The following is a 21,477-nucleotide window of genomic DNA, read 5'->3' as shown; positions in this document are numbered from 1 at the left end:
AAAAATAGAAACAATATAAAAAACTTTCTCAATCTCCTTGCTTCCTTGATGCCGTTGTTGGGACACGCCCACTCCATCCTGATTGGCTCGCTGTCTAATTGAAGGCAACTCATTTGTCTCGTCTCATTGGTCGAGGGATGGAGCGCGCGCGCCTCGCCTGCCGCCTCGTTCCTATAGAGACGCTATTGCCGAGTGAGTGAGTGAGAGAGAGAGAGAGAGAGAGAGAGCGCTCGCGATGGAAGGTGCGCGAGTCCATGTCGGAGCAGGAGAGCGGCCGTCCGTTTAAAGGAGAGCGAAGGAAAATAAACATAAGAGAGGAGAAGAAAAAAAAACTAATAAATAAAGAGTGTTAAAAGGAAATAAAGCATGAGAGAGTAGTAGTGGAGAGAGAAGCAGGTCACCTTGAGGAATGGTACTTTATTAAGCGAGCAGGGAAGAAGAAGGAGGAGAAGAAGGAGGAGAAGGAGAGCGAGGCGGTTCCGCTGGTCCGCTGCGCACCGGCTGCTGAGGCGCTCGCGCGGCGCGCAGGCATGTCGGCATGGCGTGCACCAGGAGAACCAAAACTTTGGTGTCGACGTGCGTGATCCTGAGCGGCATGACCAACATCGTGTGCCTGCTCTACGTCGGATGGGTCACCAACTACATCGCCAGTGTGTATATTAAAGTGCCGGTGCCCGTCCCAGCCAGGAAGTTGGAGGGCGACAAGAAGGGCGAAACTCTGCGGATTATAGAGCGACTCGACCGCCTGGAAAATGTCGTCAACCAGCACATACAAGGTGAGAAGATTTAATTTACACCTCCTGCAGAAACCTGACACAAGTTGTTCAATAATCTTTATTTATTCTGTTCTAACCGTTTTGTCAATATACACTTAAATCGTTCATATAACAATATTTCAAGTGGCTCGTGTGATGGTATTAACCTATTAAAGACAGTATTATGGGAAATATAAAAACAGCAGAGTTGTGTTTTGATAGCTTACACCGTGTATGGAGCATTTGTTATTTTCTGTATTACACCTTTGGCATTAAAACGTGAAGAAGCATGCATTTTAAAGTAAAGTGCGCATGTGCACAAAGCGACGCTCGGTGGAACAATTTGACAGATTCCTCATGATTACTAAATGTCCATTTCATTTAAATGATTGTCGTTTCAGACTAAATCTCCAATAGTCAACGCAAAGTTTCACCACAGGCTCTAACGTGAGGAAATGCAGCCCACAACGCGTTGTATTCGGTTAATAATAAACTATAACGCTGTCACCTATAGAACTGGCGCTCTTGTGCGCCTGCGCGTCACATTTCACGCATTTCAAGCTATTTGAATAGCTTTTTAATGCGAGTTGTTGACGAGTTCACTCGACATTTTACGCCTTGACATCTCATCCTCGAGTCACACTTCGGAGCACCGTGTCGGATTATTCCTGTTCCATTTATTTCCACGCTGTCACATAATCAAATAAGCGCACTGTAATTACATCTGCCAAACTTAAAAATAGCGAGCGTCGATCTCGCGAGATGTGATGGCGTTGCGCGAGAACTGCTGCAGAGTGTACTTTGAAATGATGAGAAGCAAGAAGTTAGGATTTAGATCTTATTAATCATTCATGCGGAAATTTCAATCTGATATCTGCACATCGCCATGGCTGCTCATCAGGGATAAATACACACCATTCACCTTAACTCTTACAATTCTGTAAAGCTGCTTTGAGACAATGTCTATTGTGAAAAGCGCTATAGAAATAAACTTGACTTATATTATTATACTTTTATTATGGATACAAATAGATTGCACTATTATTAACAAGGGCATGGAATAAAAAAGAGTGCTTTTCTTGTACTATCTTTTGTACTTTTGTGCCACAAAATGTACATGTAGCTGGTAAACTTTGGAGACAAAGTTAAGTAGTCAAGTGGACTTCTGCTGTTGTCATTTCAACCATATACAGTACAGTACATAGTGAAACAGTAAAAAAAAACAGTGTTCCCCAGGGACCATGGCGCTACATATGACGATATAGATGAACAAAATAGTAATAAAATACTACACAAAACTTACTAGGACAATACATAAATTGCATGTGTGTGACAAAGACAATAGGACAGTAGGAACAATATCATGGCATCATATGTAGTGCAGTAAAAGACTCTTTCAGGAAATATACTGAAGCACATTAACAGAAAACTGTAAACAGAATGTAAAATAGAGAAATGTAAGATTTTTCTAGAAGCATGTTTGCGACGCAGCAATAAAGATGGCGCACATACAGTGTTAGCTGTTCCCTTAAATCAGCAAAGTGCATCATGGGTGTTCCCTACTCTGCTAAGGTGTATAATTAAGACTCCTACTGCAGTGCATTATGGGATTACATAAACACAATGTATATCCTCTTCTGTGTATTTAGACGGTATTACTTACTCCCAAAACAATAAACAGGGCGCAGGTGTAGACACTCACTCTCTTTGTTGTTACTGTTATTATTATTATTATTATTATTATTATTATTATTTCTATTATTATTATTATAAAGTGATGGGGTGTAGACAGTTGTTATTTTATATTACTCTCTTTTCTTCTGCATCTTCTGTGAGTGTCTATGGCAGCTCATAGAACTGTCTAGTAAAAGTGTGAAGGTTTTTGGTACACTGATTGGTGAGGAGCGAAGGAACATTCTGACCAAATTTGGGCCAAGTGCTGCCAACACTCAAGTGTAGTTCTGGTGCTATTGGTGAAATTATGGGCTTTTACTTTTCAAAGTACTTTTTTTCTTAAATTATGTTAAAGGTCATAACTTTTGAACCGTGTTTACAAAATGTAAAAGCCAGGTATCCCTGAAGTACCTGGGTAAAGACAAGGTACTGTGGCTAATGGCTTGGATTTAAAAAAAAATTATTTGTTTCTCCTACTGCAGTTTTTGTGCATTCATCAATAAATCTGACATACAGGTATGGCATCATTAGAGTAAGCCTCACAAAAAATCATCAAAATAATTCTGAATACTCCAAAAAGGTTGCCTGTAATAAGCCGAAGGAATCTGCAATGCTGCCAAACAGGAAATAAGGCTGCATTTCAGCAGCGACTTTGCACAAAGTTGCAAAACTTGGTAGGCATCTTCAGGACCATGACCTGAGGCTATGCAACAAATCTCATGCCGGAGCCTCCTGTCCTCCTGCGGTAAAAGAATTCCACCACCAACTATAAATCACGCTTGAGTTTATTTTGCCTGAAGATATGTTTCCATTTTCCTTTGATTGTTCAGACTGCTTGCAGTTCTAGCATGTCTATAAATGTATTATATAATAATAATAATAATTATTATTATGATAGTACTGTGGTCTGTTTGAATAGAGGATAGGTTCCGTACTTCTTTGTTACTGCTGATTATTTTCAATTGTTCTTACTACTGTAGACATTCTGACACAGCAGGTTTGCAGATGATTTAGATTCCTAATAAGTTGACACAGACCCATTCGAAAAACCCATGACACAAGGAAGAAACGTTGACTCAAATAGCTGACATCGTGTAGTGTGATTACAAATCATTACAGTAATGATGCTAGAGGAGGAAAGACACTGTTCTGTAATGAAATTACGAGAAAAGGTAAAGTGATTATTAGGTCACATTTAGTTGATCATGCATTAATTGTGACAAATGTATCTTACGTGCTCATTATTTTTTCATGATTTTCGAAATCGTATTAAAAGCTCCTTTTGACATTCATTGATCTTTAAGCTTCTGTGAGGATTAAAACACAGTGTCATGCAGTTCTAAGAGAATCATCAATGACAAGGTGGTGCAAAGAAGTGAACTTAGGAATTTATATATATATATATATATATATATATATATATATATATATATATATATATATATATATATATACATACATATATTGGTTTATGAAAAAACTGTAACTATAGGAATGATAGTGTTGCATGCATTTGTTGCACTGCATGCAGTGTTGCATTTAACTGCACCTAAATTACTTTTTCCCTGGACAAAGTCATAATGTTTAAGTAATTTGATTACTAAAAGTAATGAATTACTACAAATAAGTAATTTAATTACATAGTAGGTACTTACATTGTGTTGTAGTGACTTTCAACAATTCAGTGTAAAAACTATATTGAACTTAAAATAAAATTTTTATTATTAGATTTTAATAGACTTCATGCATTTGTTATCTATAGGTGTGTGTGTGTGTGTGTGTGCAAGTTTGTGCCAGGTGGCCGTAAGGACGCTCAGGTTCAAGCATCTTTTTGTATAGTGAAATAGAAATATCTTATTTTTTGACACATATAGACAAGAAAAAAAAAGTGAAAATAGCATTGTTAACCTAGTTTATATAAATTGTTTACATATTTTTATTCAGAATGGTTTCTTAAGACTATACTTCATTATTAATGACTTCTTATAATCTGAATCAGCATAGACCACTGAATACAGATTATAAGATAATATATATATAATATATAAGATTATATATATATATATATATATATATATATATATATATATATATATATATATATATATATATATATATATATATAATTGAGCTGAATGGCACAAATTTAAAGCGATGTAAGGACGGGTTCAGGGCTGGCGATTTGACTATAAAATACTGATATTGTGAAACTATACCATGATACACTTTTGTGAGATATTGCATATTTTGTGAGATATTGCATATTTTGTGAGGTATTGTGCCACCTTTAAAAATATAAATAATAATAATTAGTGTTACCAAAAGGAAACACATTTTATTTGCTATCATTTAGATCTTAGACCAATTTTAGTGCAGTGCTTTTATTTTTGCAAACAGTTTATTCACTAACATTTTATACTATAATACATATTGTGTATTGTAGACATAGTGATGAAATAAAGTTTGAATTTAGAAGTACACACAGGAATCAGAAACGCATTTATATATACCAGCTGAGTTTATTCGTTTCACTGTGATTGCATGTTGTCAGATGCTGTGTTTGTGTGTGTGTGTGTGTGTGTGTGTGTGTGTGTGTGTGGTGAAAAGTTCATTAGCCTGTGTTCCAGATTAGAGCCCACACTTGTCGTTGTGTGCAGATGGTGTTTTTTCTATTATTTAATAGCCAGTTTGTGGAAAAATACTAATACTAATACTAATACATTATGTATTTTAACAGCACAACCATTGACCTGTTTCACATCCTGTTCTTTCCATGCACATAAAATCCTCTTCTGCATCACACTCTGCTGTACTGCAAAGCATGAATAGGCGTGGTTTATTTGCATGATGTCTTTGTTGTTTTTATGACATGAGATATGAGATATGAGATAACTATGCAGGACTACAGTTACTTAAGGTAAAATATTTCAATGATAAATGTGTCTTAATTGTTTTGGACTTACTGAAACACCGAACTGAAACTGGGTGTGAATTTCTTCTTTTTCTTCATTAATTCTTTTTTTTAATTTTTAATTTTTTACCTTAATGAGATTTTTCCACCTTTTTATATTCCTCTATTTCTTTTAAACAACTCCATCTTTTTATATTCTTTTTCATCACATTCATCTCTTTTATACACGTTTTATTTTTTTTAGGCCTTCATCTTATTTCCACATCATCTTTTTATACTCCTCCATCTTTTTATATTCCTCCGTATTTTTTTCACACATTTCTTTCTTAAAAAACTTATTTTACTTCCCTTAAACATTACCTTTTTTGTACACAAATCCATTCCAACCATCAGCTGCTTCTTCCCCTGTGATCATGTTTGTGTACGTTCTGAGGGGCTGATGTTTTGTGTGTTTATTAGGCAATATGAACACAGAGCAGTTTTCTTATTGTGTTGAATGAAAGCATGGTTTGATTAACAGCCCACCCTGGTGTATACCTGTGCATGAGCTTTGGGTTTGAATAGATACTTTAATTGAAAGTCCTCTCTGGTTAATTGATTGTGGGAGGTTCTACTTGTTTAGTTTTTTTCTTGATGCAGTTTTAGAAATGTTGAAAATGCTTTTAAGACGCAGCCTGAAACGAGTCATTGGGAGATGATTGTTTTGTTTGCAGCTCATCTCTTCTCTCGGCTGCTTGTGGGTGAATTTGACTTCCTCCTCCTTCAGTGAGTTGGGAATGAAAGTACCGGCACTGGCGCTTTGTTCTCCACTAATCCCCTTGTTGGCATTAAAACTGTAACAAAAAAGCTTTTGTATTGCAGCAGATTAGCTGCTGCTTCAATGTGTGCTTTCCCGTCTGTCCTCGTTCACTAATGATGCGTCCACAGGCCAAACCCAACAGGAATGTATGTATGTGTGTGTGTGTGTGTGTGTGTGTGTGTGTGTGTGTGTGTGTGTGTGTTTTCAATTCTTTTCTTTCAGCAGGAGCAAAATTTGAGTCTTTCTGCCAGCTATAACATGCACTGACAGTTAGATTACATTTTTTCAGGCGCCTTATCATCAAGGTGAGATCCGTGTCTAATATTACATTTCACAATCAAGCAGCTTATGGTAAAAGCCAGGATTTATTTATTTGTTTATTCAGATATTTATTCAATAATTTATTTCGGTGCTACTGACTGGCAGAAGGAACGATTGATTGAGGTTTTATAATTGTTTCGTTTCCCCATGTATTTTTTTCCCCAATAAGCAAATGATAAATGATAGAGTGTGTTGATTTAAAATATAATTTACTAAGTCGTGTATTTATTTCTGTAATCGTTGCTCTTGCGTGATATTTCTGATTAGTTTTTATATTATAGAGTTGTATTCATTATATATAGTTTATTTGTTGTGTCAGCATTATCTATCTTTCTTTACCTTATCTTTTACAATTCGCAAAATGCAGTGTCCGCATTTGTTTGCTTCTCTCTTACTCTCTTTCTTTTTCTCTTTGTCTCAGCTCAGGCAGTTTAACAATGGTTCTTATTTTGTTAGGTTTCACACGTTTATGGGTTCAGAAGAGTGTGTTCTCTTTCTTTTTCTCAGACACAGCGGTGCTGTTATTGCTATTAACTAGAGGTGTGTGATTGTATTGATGTTGCGGTAAATCAATGCACTTTTCAGAGAAATTGCAGGTATCACGAGATCTTTCTACAATCTTCATGTTTTTAATGGAAGCATTATTTCATTTTTTACTTTGAATTAAAAGTAATTTATTCCCGAACAGTTGCGAAATCAGATCATGTCGAGTCTTGAGCATGATTCCTGACTCGCATCGTGCATTCCTTCATTCATTTCATGCACTAAGTCGTCGTTCATTTCAATACAAATATTTTGCGTCTCACTAAATGTAAGCATTCGAATCATTTTAAAACTCACAAACAGCTTCCTGATTTCGCAGCTTTTTAATCTTTAGACTTTGTCCATCTACCTGGAGCTTTCGTGGTAGCAACCTCATCACGGGTTGTAAAATCTAGTGGCTATTTACCTTAGCGTAGCTTTCCTGTCAGCCCAAATCAGTGTGGTTATCTTCCTGCAAAGGATGACTGAAGCTCATGAACTCGATCTGCATGGTATACGTTTTGAAGCTGGCACATGATTGGCTGATTGGATGATTGCAGCTATGAGCAGGTGTACAGTTCTTAAACTATTACACATCAAGCTTCATCCTCCGGTCATTCATCTCTGCCTCATTTATTATTTACACACATTAGGACACCTGTATGTAACAGATTATCGTCACACAGCTGTGTAATGGCCAAGGCTGATTAAAAGGTGCTGTTTAATTGGGTCCAGGTTTGAGTTTTTGCATCAGCAAATAAATCACTGCCTCAGTCTCTAACCAGAACCCATGCACTGTTACGGAAATAAATGATTCATGACACACACACACACACACACACACACACACACACACACACACACACACACACACACTCAAAAGTCCAACTCTTACAGTTCAGCTGTATAAAAGCAACCATACACTGCTGTTATACAGAGCAGTATGAAACACTAAGAGGAAATTCAAGATTTATATTTTCATAACAAAATGTTTAAACAAGATTGTAATCCTGAGATTCATTGTTCTTGTGTTCATGGCTGTTGATAAGATCACAGATTACAAATCTCAGGGTTGGTTCATGTAAGGAAGCGCTATTAGGTTGCTGCTCTTTGTGTGGATTTCCTCTTTGTCACAATGGCGCCCAGTCTTCCTCTTCTAAGTGCACAACTGAATCCCTTTGTGTGTGTGTGTGTGTGTGTGTAGGATAGTGAGAGTGAGAGAATGAGAGACAGAGAAAGAGAGAGAGAGAGAGAGAGAGAGAGAGAGAGAGAGAGAGAGAGAGAGAGAGAGAGAGAGAGAGAATTCTTATTTTCTTCAGTGTCTTATCACTGGTTTGTTTTACTAATGTGTGCTTTCTGTGTTCCGTCGCTTTATTTGTTTAGTGTATTTTTTTCTTCTTTCTTCTGTCTTCTTTATTGGGTCTCTATTTTCTCTCTATTTGATTCACTGTGAACAAAAATAAATGAAGACTGAAAGATGGCCAGAAAACGAAAAAAAAAATCAAAATAAATGTTCATTCTTTACATTTTTTTAAATTTAAAATGTATTTGTTTATCATAACATTTATTATAAAAATATTATTACTTATAAAAAATGATAAAATAACATCAAAATCAGATGAGAAGTTCATTGTGACATTGATATTTTATCGTCATATTTCCCAGCCCTCGTTCTCTGTTCCTTTTTTTGAAATCTTGCTGATTATTTTAAGCTGTACGTGGACTTTTATTTAATTTTTATTATTGTATTGCTCTTTATTTAAAAAGAAGGGCTATTTTTTTTTTTTTTTTATGACAACGCATAACAACTACGAAACTTGAAGCCAAGTTAATTTACCCATCTTTTTGAACCACTACTTGTGGTCTGTCACACTTGGAGGAAAGCGTCATCTGCTCTTCTCCACATACTGGAGCTCAGGGGTGGCCATGATTGTCTATAGGGGGATCCATTTTCTTATATCTGAGATTGAGATTTTGTATGATTTCCATTTTGTTCTGAAACTAAAGTTTTTACGTCTTTCATCTTCTTTTACGTCTTTCATCTTCAATTGTTTTGACCTTTGACAGCACATCAGCTGTTTATTGACCCGGGTATTGCATGATATTTCCAATATGATTGATGGATTGTTGTTAAAACACACACACACACACACACACACACACACACACACACACACACACACACACACACACACTGTTATTCACTGGCATTCGGCTCCTGAATGCTTGTTAGAAGAGTAAAGTAAAGTGGAACTGAAATCCTATATAACTTTAGATTGTGCACAGCATTTAACAGAATGCCATTGAACTAATTTAATCGAAGTCGATTTTTAGGGTTTTAATTTTTAAAGCTGTCATGAAGATGAATTAATCAGCTAACATCCGAGCATATTTTTGTTTGTAATTGAAGCTGTTGTGTTCCTCCTGAGATCTGAACTATTCACACTTAACTGTGACATTCGTATGTTTACTTCAAACCGTGAGCACCACAGAGCACCAGAGCGAGTTCATTCTCGAGCACAAGTGCACTATGTGAAGCGAGGAAAGTGTGACTGAGCCTCTCCGTAAGTAAGAGGAAGCCATAATTCATGACTTCCTGCTACATCCTCAGCTCCCTGTAGCTTCACCCTAATAAGCAGCTGCTGAAGGCTAATTATCTCAGCAGTAAAGCATTCAGCAGAGTCGTGGAAACAAATAATGCATCATCACGGACATGTCGCATTTAATGTCTACCAGGAGACTCCTGAACTCTGTAAGCCTGAGTACATGATAAATAACCAATCAGGTGGCATTTCGAGCTGAACGATGACTCTCACGGCCTGATTTACTGCCGAGGCACGAGGATTACGATGATTACACTGTTAGGCTCAGATGCTGCAGAATGGTCCAGCCAGAGAGACAGGAGTTATTAATCAGTACGGTGCTTCTCATTTTCCAAGCTGTGTTTGTTTGGAAAATGGATGTAACTATCGATATACTGATTTGTTCTGTTCTTCATGAACCGATATGGAAGCAGACAGTTTTTTAGTATTGAAAATGACCATTGTCTAATAAAGTCTAAATTGTTTTGATATTATTACAATGTAGCATATACATATGTATATGCTACATTATTATATATATATATATATATATATATATATATATATATATATATATATATATATATATATATATATATATATATATATATATATATATATGTATGTATGTATATATATATATATATATATATATATATATATATATATATATATATATATATATATATATATATATATATATGTATGTATGTATTAGTGGCGGGCCGTGCATTTGGTACCTGGGCCTTCAGTGGGGATGTACCCAAATGAATCCACTTCTTAATACACCACTATCACGTCACAATTATAGAAACCATCAATACTGTACAAAAACGCAATATAACAACACGTGGCATTACAGAGAGAGAGACATTTTACAGATGGAGGGTGAAAACCATTTTACCTCTACACTACCACCACAACTGTGCACCTACATCATCTGGAGCAGTTCAGAATCAATATTTGTCTAATAACATGACAAAAATTGTTTTTAATAAAAACAATTTAACAACAATTTAAATAAAAAAACAACCTACTCACTAGAGATGCAGAATTTGCACCGCTCCTCAGAGGCTGTAATCCAGTGGTACGGCTCGTATTCACTGGTCTGAAAGTGGTGAACAAACCCTTTGCCAGGCTGAGACACGCTAGCTAGCTTCTGTGTTGGCCGACCTCCTCACGATGTCTAGCTTTTCTTTAAAATGTATTTTTAAGTATGTCCGAAAATCAATTTCTCTTCCGCCGTAGGCATAAAAAAGTCTAACTCAGATGTATTAATGTGTGCAGAGCTACACACGTGTTTTTCCAGTGGAACTTGGCTGTAACTGTTTCCCTCTGACCAACTAATCAGAGGACGGAAAAATGCTGACGTTATTCTGGGCCAGCTAGCTGCCCTGTGAGGCGAATATGAAATCTGATTGGTTAAAGAAACAGACCCATTCATAATATTCTCTATGGTAAAAGGGCCAGAGAAACACTATGAAATGAAGAGAATAAACGTTGGGAATAAATTAATACAATTTCATAGAACAAATATTAGAATTGAGGTTGTAAATGTAGGTCAGTGCTTTTGATATTGTGTAGGCCAGCAGAGAAGACATTGTTGGCCTTGACCGACCGCCACTATATATATATATATATATATATATATATATATATATATATATATATATATATACATCTTATCGTAAGCTATATACATCTTATCGTAAGCTTGCGCAATGCCTTAATATTTTTTCCTGCTTATTTGTAAGTACATTTCTTAATAGTTTCTCACAGAAACACAAGTATAAAAATGTGTCACTCAGAGAATTCCCTCCAGCCTGAGCAGAAGCACAGAGTTAATTTCAGTAAGCCTCATAGCATGTTGATTTTTGTCACCATGAAAAGGCTCGGGCATTTAATTACCACAAATAGAGCACAAGGAGAACTGATAATGAAAACAATTAATTACTGCTCGGCTGAAGGGCAAAAGCCTGACCAAAACAAGAACAAGTATTAAATAATTGATTCTCATGTAGCGGCATCATATTTTTTCTGGCTCTCGGGTGGAAAAGCCACGTGTCAAATACATGACGCATAGATCAGACCCTCATCGATTCAGTCGAAACATTAGATAAAGATAAAACCACGACTCAACCCACACACCCCACATGCTGGAGTGCAGTGAATATATTTACATAAAAAATGTCTGAATGCTAATAATAATTTTAATGTTGTTTTTATTGCTTACATTCATATGTAGGGTTGCAGCTATAAATTATTTTAGTAATCGAGTAGTCTACCGACTATTCCAACGATTAATCAAACAATCGGATAAATAGTATACTTTAATTTAACTGAAATTGCAATCTGTAAAAACTAAACCCAATTACATAATAACAAATAATTAATTAAAAATATAAAAATACATATTTAGATTACAAAAAACCCCCAAAAAGCTGTTTTTGTTATATTTTGTTTGAAATTATCCCAAAATTTTGAAACTTTCTGTCGTTTCTTGGTGCATCAGTATACCAGGTGGTGCATCAGTAATAATGGTCCGTGGGGAAACGCAATGCTCCATGTGTATTCTAAACGAAGCATTGAGGCAAATATGATGAATATTATTTTTTATTGCATTTGAATTACTCGAGGTGCTTAAGGAATCCTTTCAGCCCTACTCATTTGTGCTTGTTAAACTTCCAGTTCTAGATTTATTGCTTACTATGTTTCTATAATGAATTCCACACCATGTCTACATTAAACTTACATTGTGCATAGGAGGATTGCAACGCATCCAAATACATTGTCTACACCCATTCGGTGCTGCACTGTGCTTGCGTGTTTCTAACTGTAACTACGGTTTAGAGAGGAACCACATACAGTATGTGTACAACTGTCAAGGGTGCAAATACTTTTGACTATGTAGTGTATAGGATTATTAAAGATAGCACAGTGACATGCTTTCTTTTACTGAAATGCTGAAATATTTTAAGCTTGTGAACCAGTAATATACTAATCCATGTTTCGCTAGTATCAGCTTCATGCAAAATGCAGGTATAGAATTTAGAAATGGCTTATAAAAACTTAGTTCTCAGCATTTTCATCAATATTTGCATGCATTATTAATTTACTAGAAATCACAGCAGAACTGTAGCATAGTGTCTGCTCGAGTTCTAAACATACTGAATTTATACATGAATGCGGATGAAAAGTGTATTTCAATTATTAATTCAATGTAGTGACTGGTTTAGGAATCTTGGTCTGTTGACTTAGACCAGCACCTAAAACATTATCACGTATTCGCCAATCGAATCGTTGTTATCGATTAGTTGGGCTGCTCAAGTGACGAGTTAGCGTGACAAGTCAAGTCAAGTCAAGAAGCTTTTATTGTCATTTCAACCATATATAGCTGATGCAGTACACAGTGAAATGAAACAACGTTCCTCCTGAACCCTGATGCTACATAAAACAACATAAAACAACAGTCACAGAACAGAAGAACACAGGGCCAGGAACTAAGATCCTCACCACATAAAGTGCATGTGTGCAACTGGTGCAAACAGTGCAAAAGACAACACAAGACAGTGCAAGACAACACAAGACAGTGCAAGACAACACGGGACAGTGCAAGACAACACAGGACAGTGCAGGACAATACACAATACACAAAATATAAAAATAAAAACAGCAATAGCTCCACCAGTAAAACCTGTCGTGACAGAAAAAGGTGCACAGTAGCAGAAAAAATGTAAACAGAGAAATGTAAACAGAATTGTGCAATTCTACAATAGCAGAAAAATGTAACAGAATTGTGCAATTCTACAATAGCAGCAATCAAAATATCCTGAACAGTGACCAAAGGATTTGGACAGAATATTGTGCAAAAAGAGCAAGTCCCGGAAGATCAGCAACAAACGGCATGTAAACATTTTGCGATAATGAAAGGTGTGAATGGTGCTGAAACCTGGGTGTGTGAAGTGTATGTGTGTTGAGTCCGGTTGTACAGATCAGTCACTCAGTTGTGTGTAAGTGTGTGTGTGTGTGTGTGTGTGTGTGAGAGAGTTCAGTTCAGATGTTTGTTGAATAGCCTGATGGCTTGCGGGAAAAAACTGTTGCACAGTCTTGATGTGACGGCCCGAATGCTTCGGAACCGTTTCCCTGATGGTAGGAGGGTGAAGTGTGTGTGTGATGGGTGTGTGGTCATCCACAATGCTGTGTGCTTTGCGGATGCAGCGTGTGGTGTAAATGTCCATGATAGAGGGAGAGAGACTCGATGATCTTCTCAGCTGTCCTCACTATCCTCTGTAGGGTCTTGCGATCCGAGACGGTGCAGTTCCCAAACCAGGCAGTGATGCAGCTGCTTAAGATGCTCTCGATGGTCCCTCTATAGAACATGGTCAGGATGGGGGGAGGGAGATGAGCTTTCCTCAGCCTTCTCAGGAAGTAGAGACGCTGCTGGGCTTTCTTGGTGATGGAGCTGGTGTTAAGTGACCAGGTGAGGTTGTCCGCCAGATGAACACCAAGGAATTTGGTGTTTTGACGATCTCCACTGAAGATCCATCGATGATCAGTGGAGAATGGTCACTCTGTGTTCTCCTGAAGTCAACAACCATCTCTTTGGTTTTGTCCACGTTCAGAGACAGGTTGTTGGCTCCACACCAGGCTGTTAACCGTTGCACCTCCTCTCTGTATGCTGACTCGTCGTTCTTGCTGATTAGACCCACTACGGTTTAGAGAGGAACCACATACAGTATGTGTACAACTGTCAAGGGTGCAAATACTTTTGACTATGTAGTGTATAGGATTATTAAAGATAGCACAGTGACATGCTTTCTTTTACTGAAATGCTGAAATATTTTAAGCTTGTGAACCAGTAATATACTAATCCATGTTTCGCTAGTATCAGCTTCATGCAAAATGCAGGTATAGAATTTAGAAATGGCTTATAAAAACTTAGTTCTCAGCATTTTCATCAATATTTGCATGCATTATTAATTTACTAGAAATCACAGCAGAACTGTAGCATAGTGTCTGCTCGAGTTCTAAACATACTGAATTTATACATGAATGCGGATGAAAAGTGTATTTCAATTATTAATTCAATGTAGTGACTGGTTTAGGAATCTTGGTCTGTTGACTTAGACCAGCACCTAAAACATTATCACGTATTCGCCAATCGAATCGTTGTTATCGATTAGTTGGGCTGCTCAAGTGACGAGTTAGCGTGACAAGTCAAGTCAAGTCAAGAAGCTTTTATTGTCATTTCAACCATATATAGCTGATGCAGTATACAGTGAAATGAAACAACATTTCTCCTGAACCCAGGTGCTACATAAAACAACATAAAACAAACAGTCACAGTACAGAAGAACACAGGGCCAGGAACTAAGATCCTCACCACATAAAGTGCATGTGTGCAACTGGTGCAAACAGTGCAAAAGACAACACAAGACAGTGCAAAAGACAACACAAGACAGTGCAGGACAACACAGGACAGTGCAAGACAACACAGGACAGTGCAGGACAATACACAATACACAAAATATAAAAATAAAAACAGCAATAGCTCCACCAGTAAAACCTGTCGTGACAGAAAAAGGTGCACAGTAGCAGAAAAAATGTAAACAGAGAAATGTAAACAGAATTGTGCAATTCTACAATAGCAGAAAAATGTAACAGAATTGTGCAATTCTACAATAGCAGCAATCAAAATATCCTGAACAGTGACCAAAGGATTTGGACAGAATATTGTGCAAAAAGAGCAAGTCCCGGAAGATCAGCAACAAACGGCATGTAAACATTTTGCGATAATGAAAGGTGTGAATGGTGCTAAAACCTGGGTGTGCGAAGTGTATGTGTGTTGAGTCCGGTTGTACAGATCAGTCACTCAGTTGTGTGTAAGTGTGTGTGTAAGTGTGTATGTGTGTGAGAGAGAGTTCAGTTCAGATGTTTGTTGAATAGCCTGATGGCTTGCGGGAAAAAACTGTTGCACAGTCTTGATGTGACGGCCCGAATGCTTCGGAACCGTTTCCCTGATGGTAGGAGGGTGAAGTGTGTGTGTGACAGGTGTGTGTGGTCATCCACAATGCTGTGTGCTTTGCGGATGCAGCGTGTGGTGTAAATGTCCATGATAGAGGGGAGAGAGACTCCGATGATCTTCTCAGCTGTCCTCACTATCCTCTGTAGGGTCTTGCGATCCGAGACGGTGCAGTTCCCAAAACAGGCAGTGATGCAGCTGCTTAAGATGCTCTCGATGGTTCCTCTGTAGAACATGGTCAGGATGGGGGGAGGGAGATGAGCTTTCCTCAGCCTTCTCAGGAAGTAGAGACGCTGCTGGGCTTTCTTGGTGATGGAGCTGGTGTTAAGTGACCAGGTGAGGTTGTCCGCCAGATGAACACCAAGGAATTTGGTGCTCTTGACGATCTCCACTGAAGATCCATCGATGATCAGTGGAGAATGGTCACTCTGTGTTCTCCTGAAGTCAACAACCATCTCTTTGGTTTTGTCCACGTTCAGAGACAGGTTGTTGGCTCCACACCAGGCTGTTAACCGTTGCACCTCCTCTCTGTATGCTGACTCGTCGTTCTTGCTGATTAGACCCACCACGGTCGTGTCATCAGCAAACTTAATGATATGATGCGACCTGTGCGTTGGTACACAGTCGTGAGTCTGCAAGATAACACAGAGACGGCAAGATAACACATCCGCTTGCGAAATGGCGAAAAGTACTGGTCAACCGGCAGCAGGAAAAAGTGTCTTCCCAAATCATCCAAGACTAACCTGCAACTTGTGCACAATGGAGCTTGTGTGGGATGGAAGTATCACAGTGATGCATGAGCACATAAAAAGAAAACACACTGGTGGCACGGATGAAGGCGAAACATCAGCACGTTCAGCAGAAAACAACCTAGCATGAGGGAAGGAGAAGAGGGGAAATCCCCATGCTCTCCTCGACAAGCAGCCACTTTAAGCTTTAAAATGAAAAATTAAAGGTAGCTTAACTATGTGGCTTTTGCATTTTTTTAAATTATATTTTTAGACATAAATTCCCTGAATTAGGGTTGTATTAAAAAGTTTAATCGAAAACATGTTCTGCATCATGCGCCATTAACGTGATCCGCTAACAACGCAATCCATTTTCCTGTTAGAGGATTCCTGTCTTCATTTTTCCTATTATACTCTTGTGTACTGTGGCCTTGTGCACACCATGACTAATTACTTTCTGTTTGAGGGGATGGTGTTTAAGGGACGCGCTCTAGGCTGTTGTTCTCGTTCACATGATTATGCTATGATTTGTGATTAATGGATAGATGTTTGTGGTGATTAATATTTTTAATGTACGTGCAGATGATTTATAAATAGTTTGTAGCATATGTAGTAGTATATAATAGGGGTTTAATGATAAACATATTCAGACCAAAAGTTTTCGGTACAGGGCTTTCGGTTCGGGACATATATGCAAATTTGTTTAGTCTCCACCTTGCACTTTAAGTGCATTTAAAAAAAAAAATATTATTATTAAACTTGAAAACCAGTGGTTGGCCGTCAGAGCCAGCAAAGTCTTCTCTGCTGGCCTAAACACTATCAGAGGCACTGACCCACATTTACAAACTAAATTCTAATATTTGTTTCATGAAATTGTATTCATTTATTCCCAAAAGTCTATTTTATTCATTTCGTAGTGTTTCTCTTGACTGCACTGTTTCCAGTACGTGTATGTGGATGTTAGATTTTTTGTCCAATCAGATTTCAGCCTCTATGTGCTGACATGTCAATCTAATTTGCTCAGGACCTTCACAATCAGTAGTGCTGGCCGGTGTAACTTAGTCTATATTAGCAATGGATCTGTTTCTTTATCAGATTTCATATTCGCCTCACAGGGCAGCTAGCTGGCCCAGAATAGCGTCAGCATTTTTCCGTCCTCTGATTGGTTGGTCAGAGGGAAACTGTAAAGCCAAGTTCAACTAGCAAAACACATGTGTAGCTCTGCACACATAAATACATCTGAGTTAGACTTTTTATGTCTACGGAGGAAGAGAAATTGATTTGGTCTCAGACATAATTAAAAATACATTTTTAAAAAAGCTAGACGAAGCTAGAAAAGGTCGGCCAACCCAGAAGCTAGCTAGCGTGTCTCAGCCCGGGAAAAGGGTTTGTTCTCCACTTCCAGACCAGTGAATACGAGCGGTACCACTGGATTACAGCCTCTGAGGAGTGTTGCAAATTATATGTGTATGAATTATTAGTCTGCATCTCTGGTGAGTATGATGTATTTTATTACATTTTCTATGTTTTTGTCATTTTATTAGACAAATATTGATTCTGAACTGCTCCAGATGATGTAGGTGCACAGTTGCGGTTGTAGTGTAGAGTTTGGAGTGGTCTTAACTGGGTTTTTTGCTTTACTAATTTTTGTACAGTATTGATGGTTTCTATAATTGCGACGTGATACTGGTGGTATCAAGAGGTGGATTAAGGCGGTTAAGTCCCCACTGAAGGCCCAGGTACCAAATGCACAGCCCACCACTGTTGAAAACATATACAACAATGCCAGGGGTATAAAAAACAAACTAGAGTTAGCACAGTGTCACTGTGGTTTTCAAGTTTAATAATAATTTTTTTTCATGTTTTTGTTTTGCACATGCATGAAAAAGATTATATAGCGCTAGTGATATGGTTTCTTTAGCGTTTATTGTCCAGCTTCAAGAATTTCTCTTTAAAGGAGAAAATCCTTTCAATTCCACATATCGAGGGAGCGAATAAATGATGGATGGAAGGAATGAAGACATTTGTTAAAGTATGCTGAGTAGAACAGTTAAGTAGATCATATCTTTAGAAAATAAAATATTAAATATTAAATTGCTTAATTTAGTCAGTTTAATAAAAAAAGTTTAATGCATTAGTTTGATTTTTTCTATTTAATTTTTTATAAAATATTATTTTATATATTACTTAACCAACCAAGCAAGCATTTTATTGAAAATTGTTGTAAAAATGTAAATTGTTCCTATGTTGACAATAACAAATGTTAATTATAATGAACTGCTTTACCGTAATTTCCGGACTATAAAGCGCACCCATATATAAGCCACACCCACTGAATTTTACAAATTATTATTTTTTTAACATAAATAAGACGCATGTGTCTACACTAATGTACTTTACACAGGCTTTAACGAAAGACACGTTACACACGGTCTAACTGGTCAAATATGTTGCGCTTCCTTTAGGAGCAGAGCGGTATTTTGGGAATAGCGTGGCACTGCATTTTTCCGCTATTACTGCGTGTGTTCAAGACGAGGATTATGTCCTTATTTTCTGATGCTGATTTCTAAGTTTCTTTGACTAACCTTTAACACTGTTGCCAAGAAAAATAAAAAAGCACGAGTTTTGGAAACATGTCTGTGCTTATATGATTTCTGGTGCAAATGGAGTTAGCGAGCTCTCCCTTCACTCTGACTCAACACGCTACAACGGCTTGTATCTAAACAGTAGCTGACCAAGAAAGTCATTGTTCACTGTCTTCCTCCTTCCTTTCACAACTATTTCTTTCGGGAGTTTATCTTTTGGCATCGTCGTGCGTAAAAAAAAAAAAAAAACGTGTTTTTCTCCCGAAGCCGTGCAGCTCAGAACACAGGTGAGGTGCACTTTTTTGTTTCCGTTCGGAAATTTTATTGGTCTAATGTTATGGGGTTCAGTTTTTTGGCTTGAAGTTTGTGAAACCGGGAAAAACCCAGGAAAAATTCATAAATAATCCGCTTCGTTGTTTAAGGCGCGGGGTTCAAAACGTGGGGAAAAAGTAGCGGTTTATAGTCCGAAAAATACGGTAATTAAAAACGACAAGGAATTTTTTGTTTTGTATTTCTTCCCCCTAACCGTACAGAAATTGAACCATGACTTAAAAATCGAGGTACGTACCGGACCGTGAGTTTTTTGCACTGTTAGACCCGTAGTGTAGTATGGTAACAGGAATCAGCGATACATTCCAACGATCTCTTAAACGTTCAACATCTTAAATGTAGCTGCAGTGGCAGCTTTAAGAGTGTTTCCTTTTCGACCTGTTTTATTATTCACATTAATTCGGAGCAGAACATCAACACATCTTTGTCTGATGAATCGTAGCTTCCATGCCGCTGAACAGATGAATGTTTTTGCTTTCGAAGCATGTAAATTAATAGGAAATTAAATTAAGACAATGAAACAGTGTGCTGTTCATTACAATGACTTTACTATACAAGAATTTAAATTCGGGGATCTATATTGCTTTTAGCATGGCATTACATAAACAAGACACTTTATTCATTTTACCTTATTAACAGTCCTGATTTCAGTTTTGCTCGCTCCGGTAATTAAACTCAATAAACATTAAGAAAAAAACAGCCTTAATTCTAATAATGGTGATGACTAACTACAGCTTATGCTTTTTGAACATCCGAGTCCACATTGAGTTCCATTTGCTGTTCTATCCTCCACACTTCTGGGAAGTTCTTCCAATAGATTTTACTCTTGAAGATTTGTTCTCATTCAGACACAAGGCTGTTAGTAAAGTCATGTACTGATGTTCTGTGGGGTGAGGAGGCCTGGTGTGCACTCAGCTTTCACATTTATCCCAAAGGTATTTAAATAGGTTGAATTCAGAGCTATTAGACAGACCATTGAAGGTCTTCTATTTACATGTAGTCCATGAAATCTATATTTTCATAGAGCTGGCTTTGTGCACAGGGGCATTGTCATGCTGGAACAGGTCCATGTCTCCTAATTTAAATAAAAGGAAAATGTAATGCTACCACATCCTAAGACATCCTATACAACTGGGTTTGTATTGCACAACCACATATTGCTGGATAAATCAGGTGTCCAAATATTTCTATATTGTCTATATTGTATATATATAAATATATAAATAAATATATATATATATATATATATATATATATATATATATATATATATATATAAAACATTTTATTTATATAATATATAAATATTTATAAAACAGGCTGGATCTCTGGGATGGTTTGAGAAATAAATAGAGTGCTCATACTTTATTGATTAATTAATCACACTACTTCATGAGATGATTTTGTATTTATACACCACTAAATCTCCATTAAATCATAAAGCATTTATGTTTCTCTGACTCCACCCCAAGCTTTTTTAACGCTAATTCAGTGCAGCCATTTAGACGTGCTTACTCCATTTCCTAAGTGCACTTGGGTTTAAAGAGGGTATTTTATTTATTTTTTTGACCTATATTAAGCAAACATTTTGCATGCATGACTAGGCTCCAGTTTCAAACTGGAACTAAAATCACTGTCACCCTAGTGTTTTAAAGGAAATCCTAATTGTAGGGTTTTTTTTTTTTTTTTTTTGTGAAACTGATATCTGACCTCAGGGATCACTGATACCTGATACTGACATGTGAATACCCAAATGACTCTTTGTAAACCAGGCATAAGTGGAGTAGTTGTGCTCTTTGTTGTGTATCATTTTTTTTTTCTTACAGCTTGTGTACAGAGACGGAAAAAAGAGAAAATGTAAATGTACAATATTTGCACTATATTATAATTATAAATGCTTTTTTGTTAATTAGTCGAAGCTTATACACCAGCCACAGGGAGAATGGCTCTGCTGGGGATTTCATGGGCTGTACTAGGAATTACAAGGAGATGAGGTGTTCTGTTATAGGAAAACAATCAACAATGCGGCTGTTTAATGGAGTGAAGTTAATGTTACCACCTTGAATTTATTTCAGGTGTTTCATTCTTTTTATACAACAGCAACAATCACTTTTTAACAATTATATTTCTATTTAATAAAGAACAGCATCATTGTTACATTTAATGATGTAACAACTACACTATATAAAAAAGGTTTTTGTATGTGTAATTTGTATATGAAAATCCCATTCCTCAGCCCTATTTGCTG

General features: G+C 37.1%; 1 protein-coding gene across 1 annotated transcript in view; it reads left to right on the top strand.

The window, feature by feature from the left end:
- The first annotated feature begins 208 nt into the window (after window positions 1–208).
- The window catches only part of galnt18b (UDP-N-acetyl-alpha-D-galactosamine:polypeptide N-acetylgalactosaminyltransferase 18b), a 103,194-nt gene continuing 81,925 nt past the window's right edge, over window positions 209–21,477 (top strand). The window contains exon 1 of the mRNA XM_046857698.1: window positions 209–776. Within this exon, the coding sequence (XP_046713654.1) occupies window positions 539–776 (238 nt within the window). The 5' untranslated portion in view covers window positions 209–538. The remainder of the gene's footprint in view (window positions 777–21,477) is intronic.

The sequence above is a fragment of the Silurus meridionalis genome, chromosome 9 (genome assembly GCF_014805685.1).
Source record: "Silurus meridionalis isolate SWU-2019-XX chromosome 9, ASM1480568v1, whole genome shotgun sequence".
Lineage (NCBI taxonomy): Eukaryota > Metazoa > Chordata > Actinopteri > Siluriformes > Siluridae > Silurus > Silurus meridionalis.
Note: the sequence above shows the minus strand (reverse complement) of the source record. Positions and strands in the feature narration are given on the sequence as shown.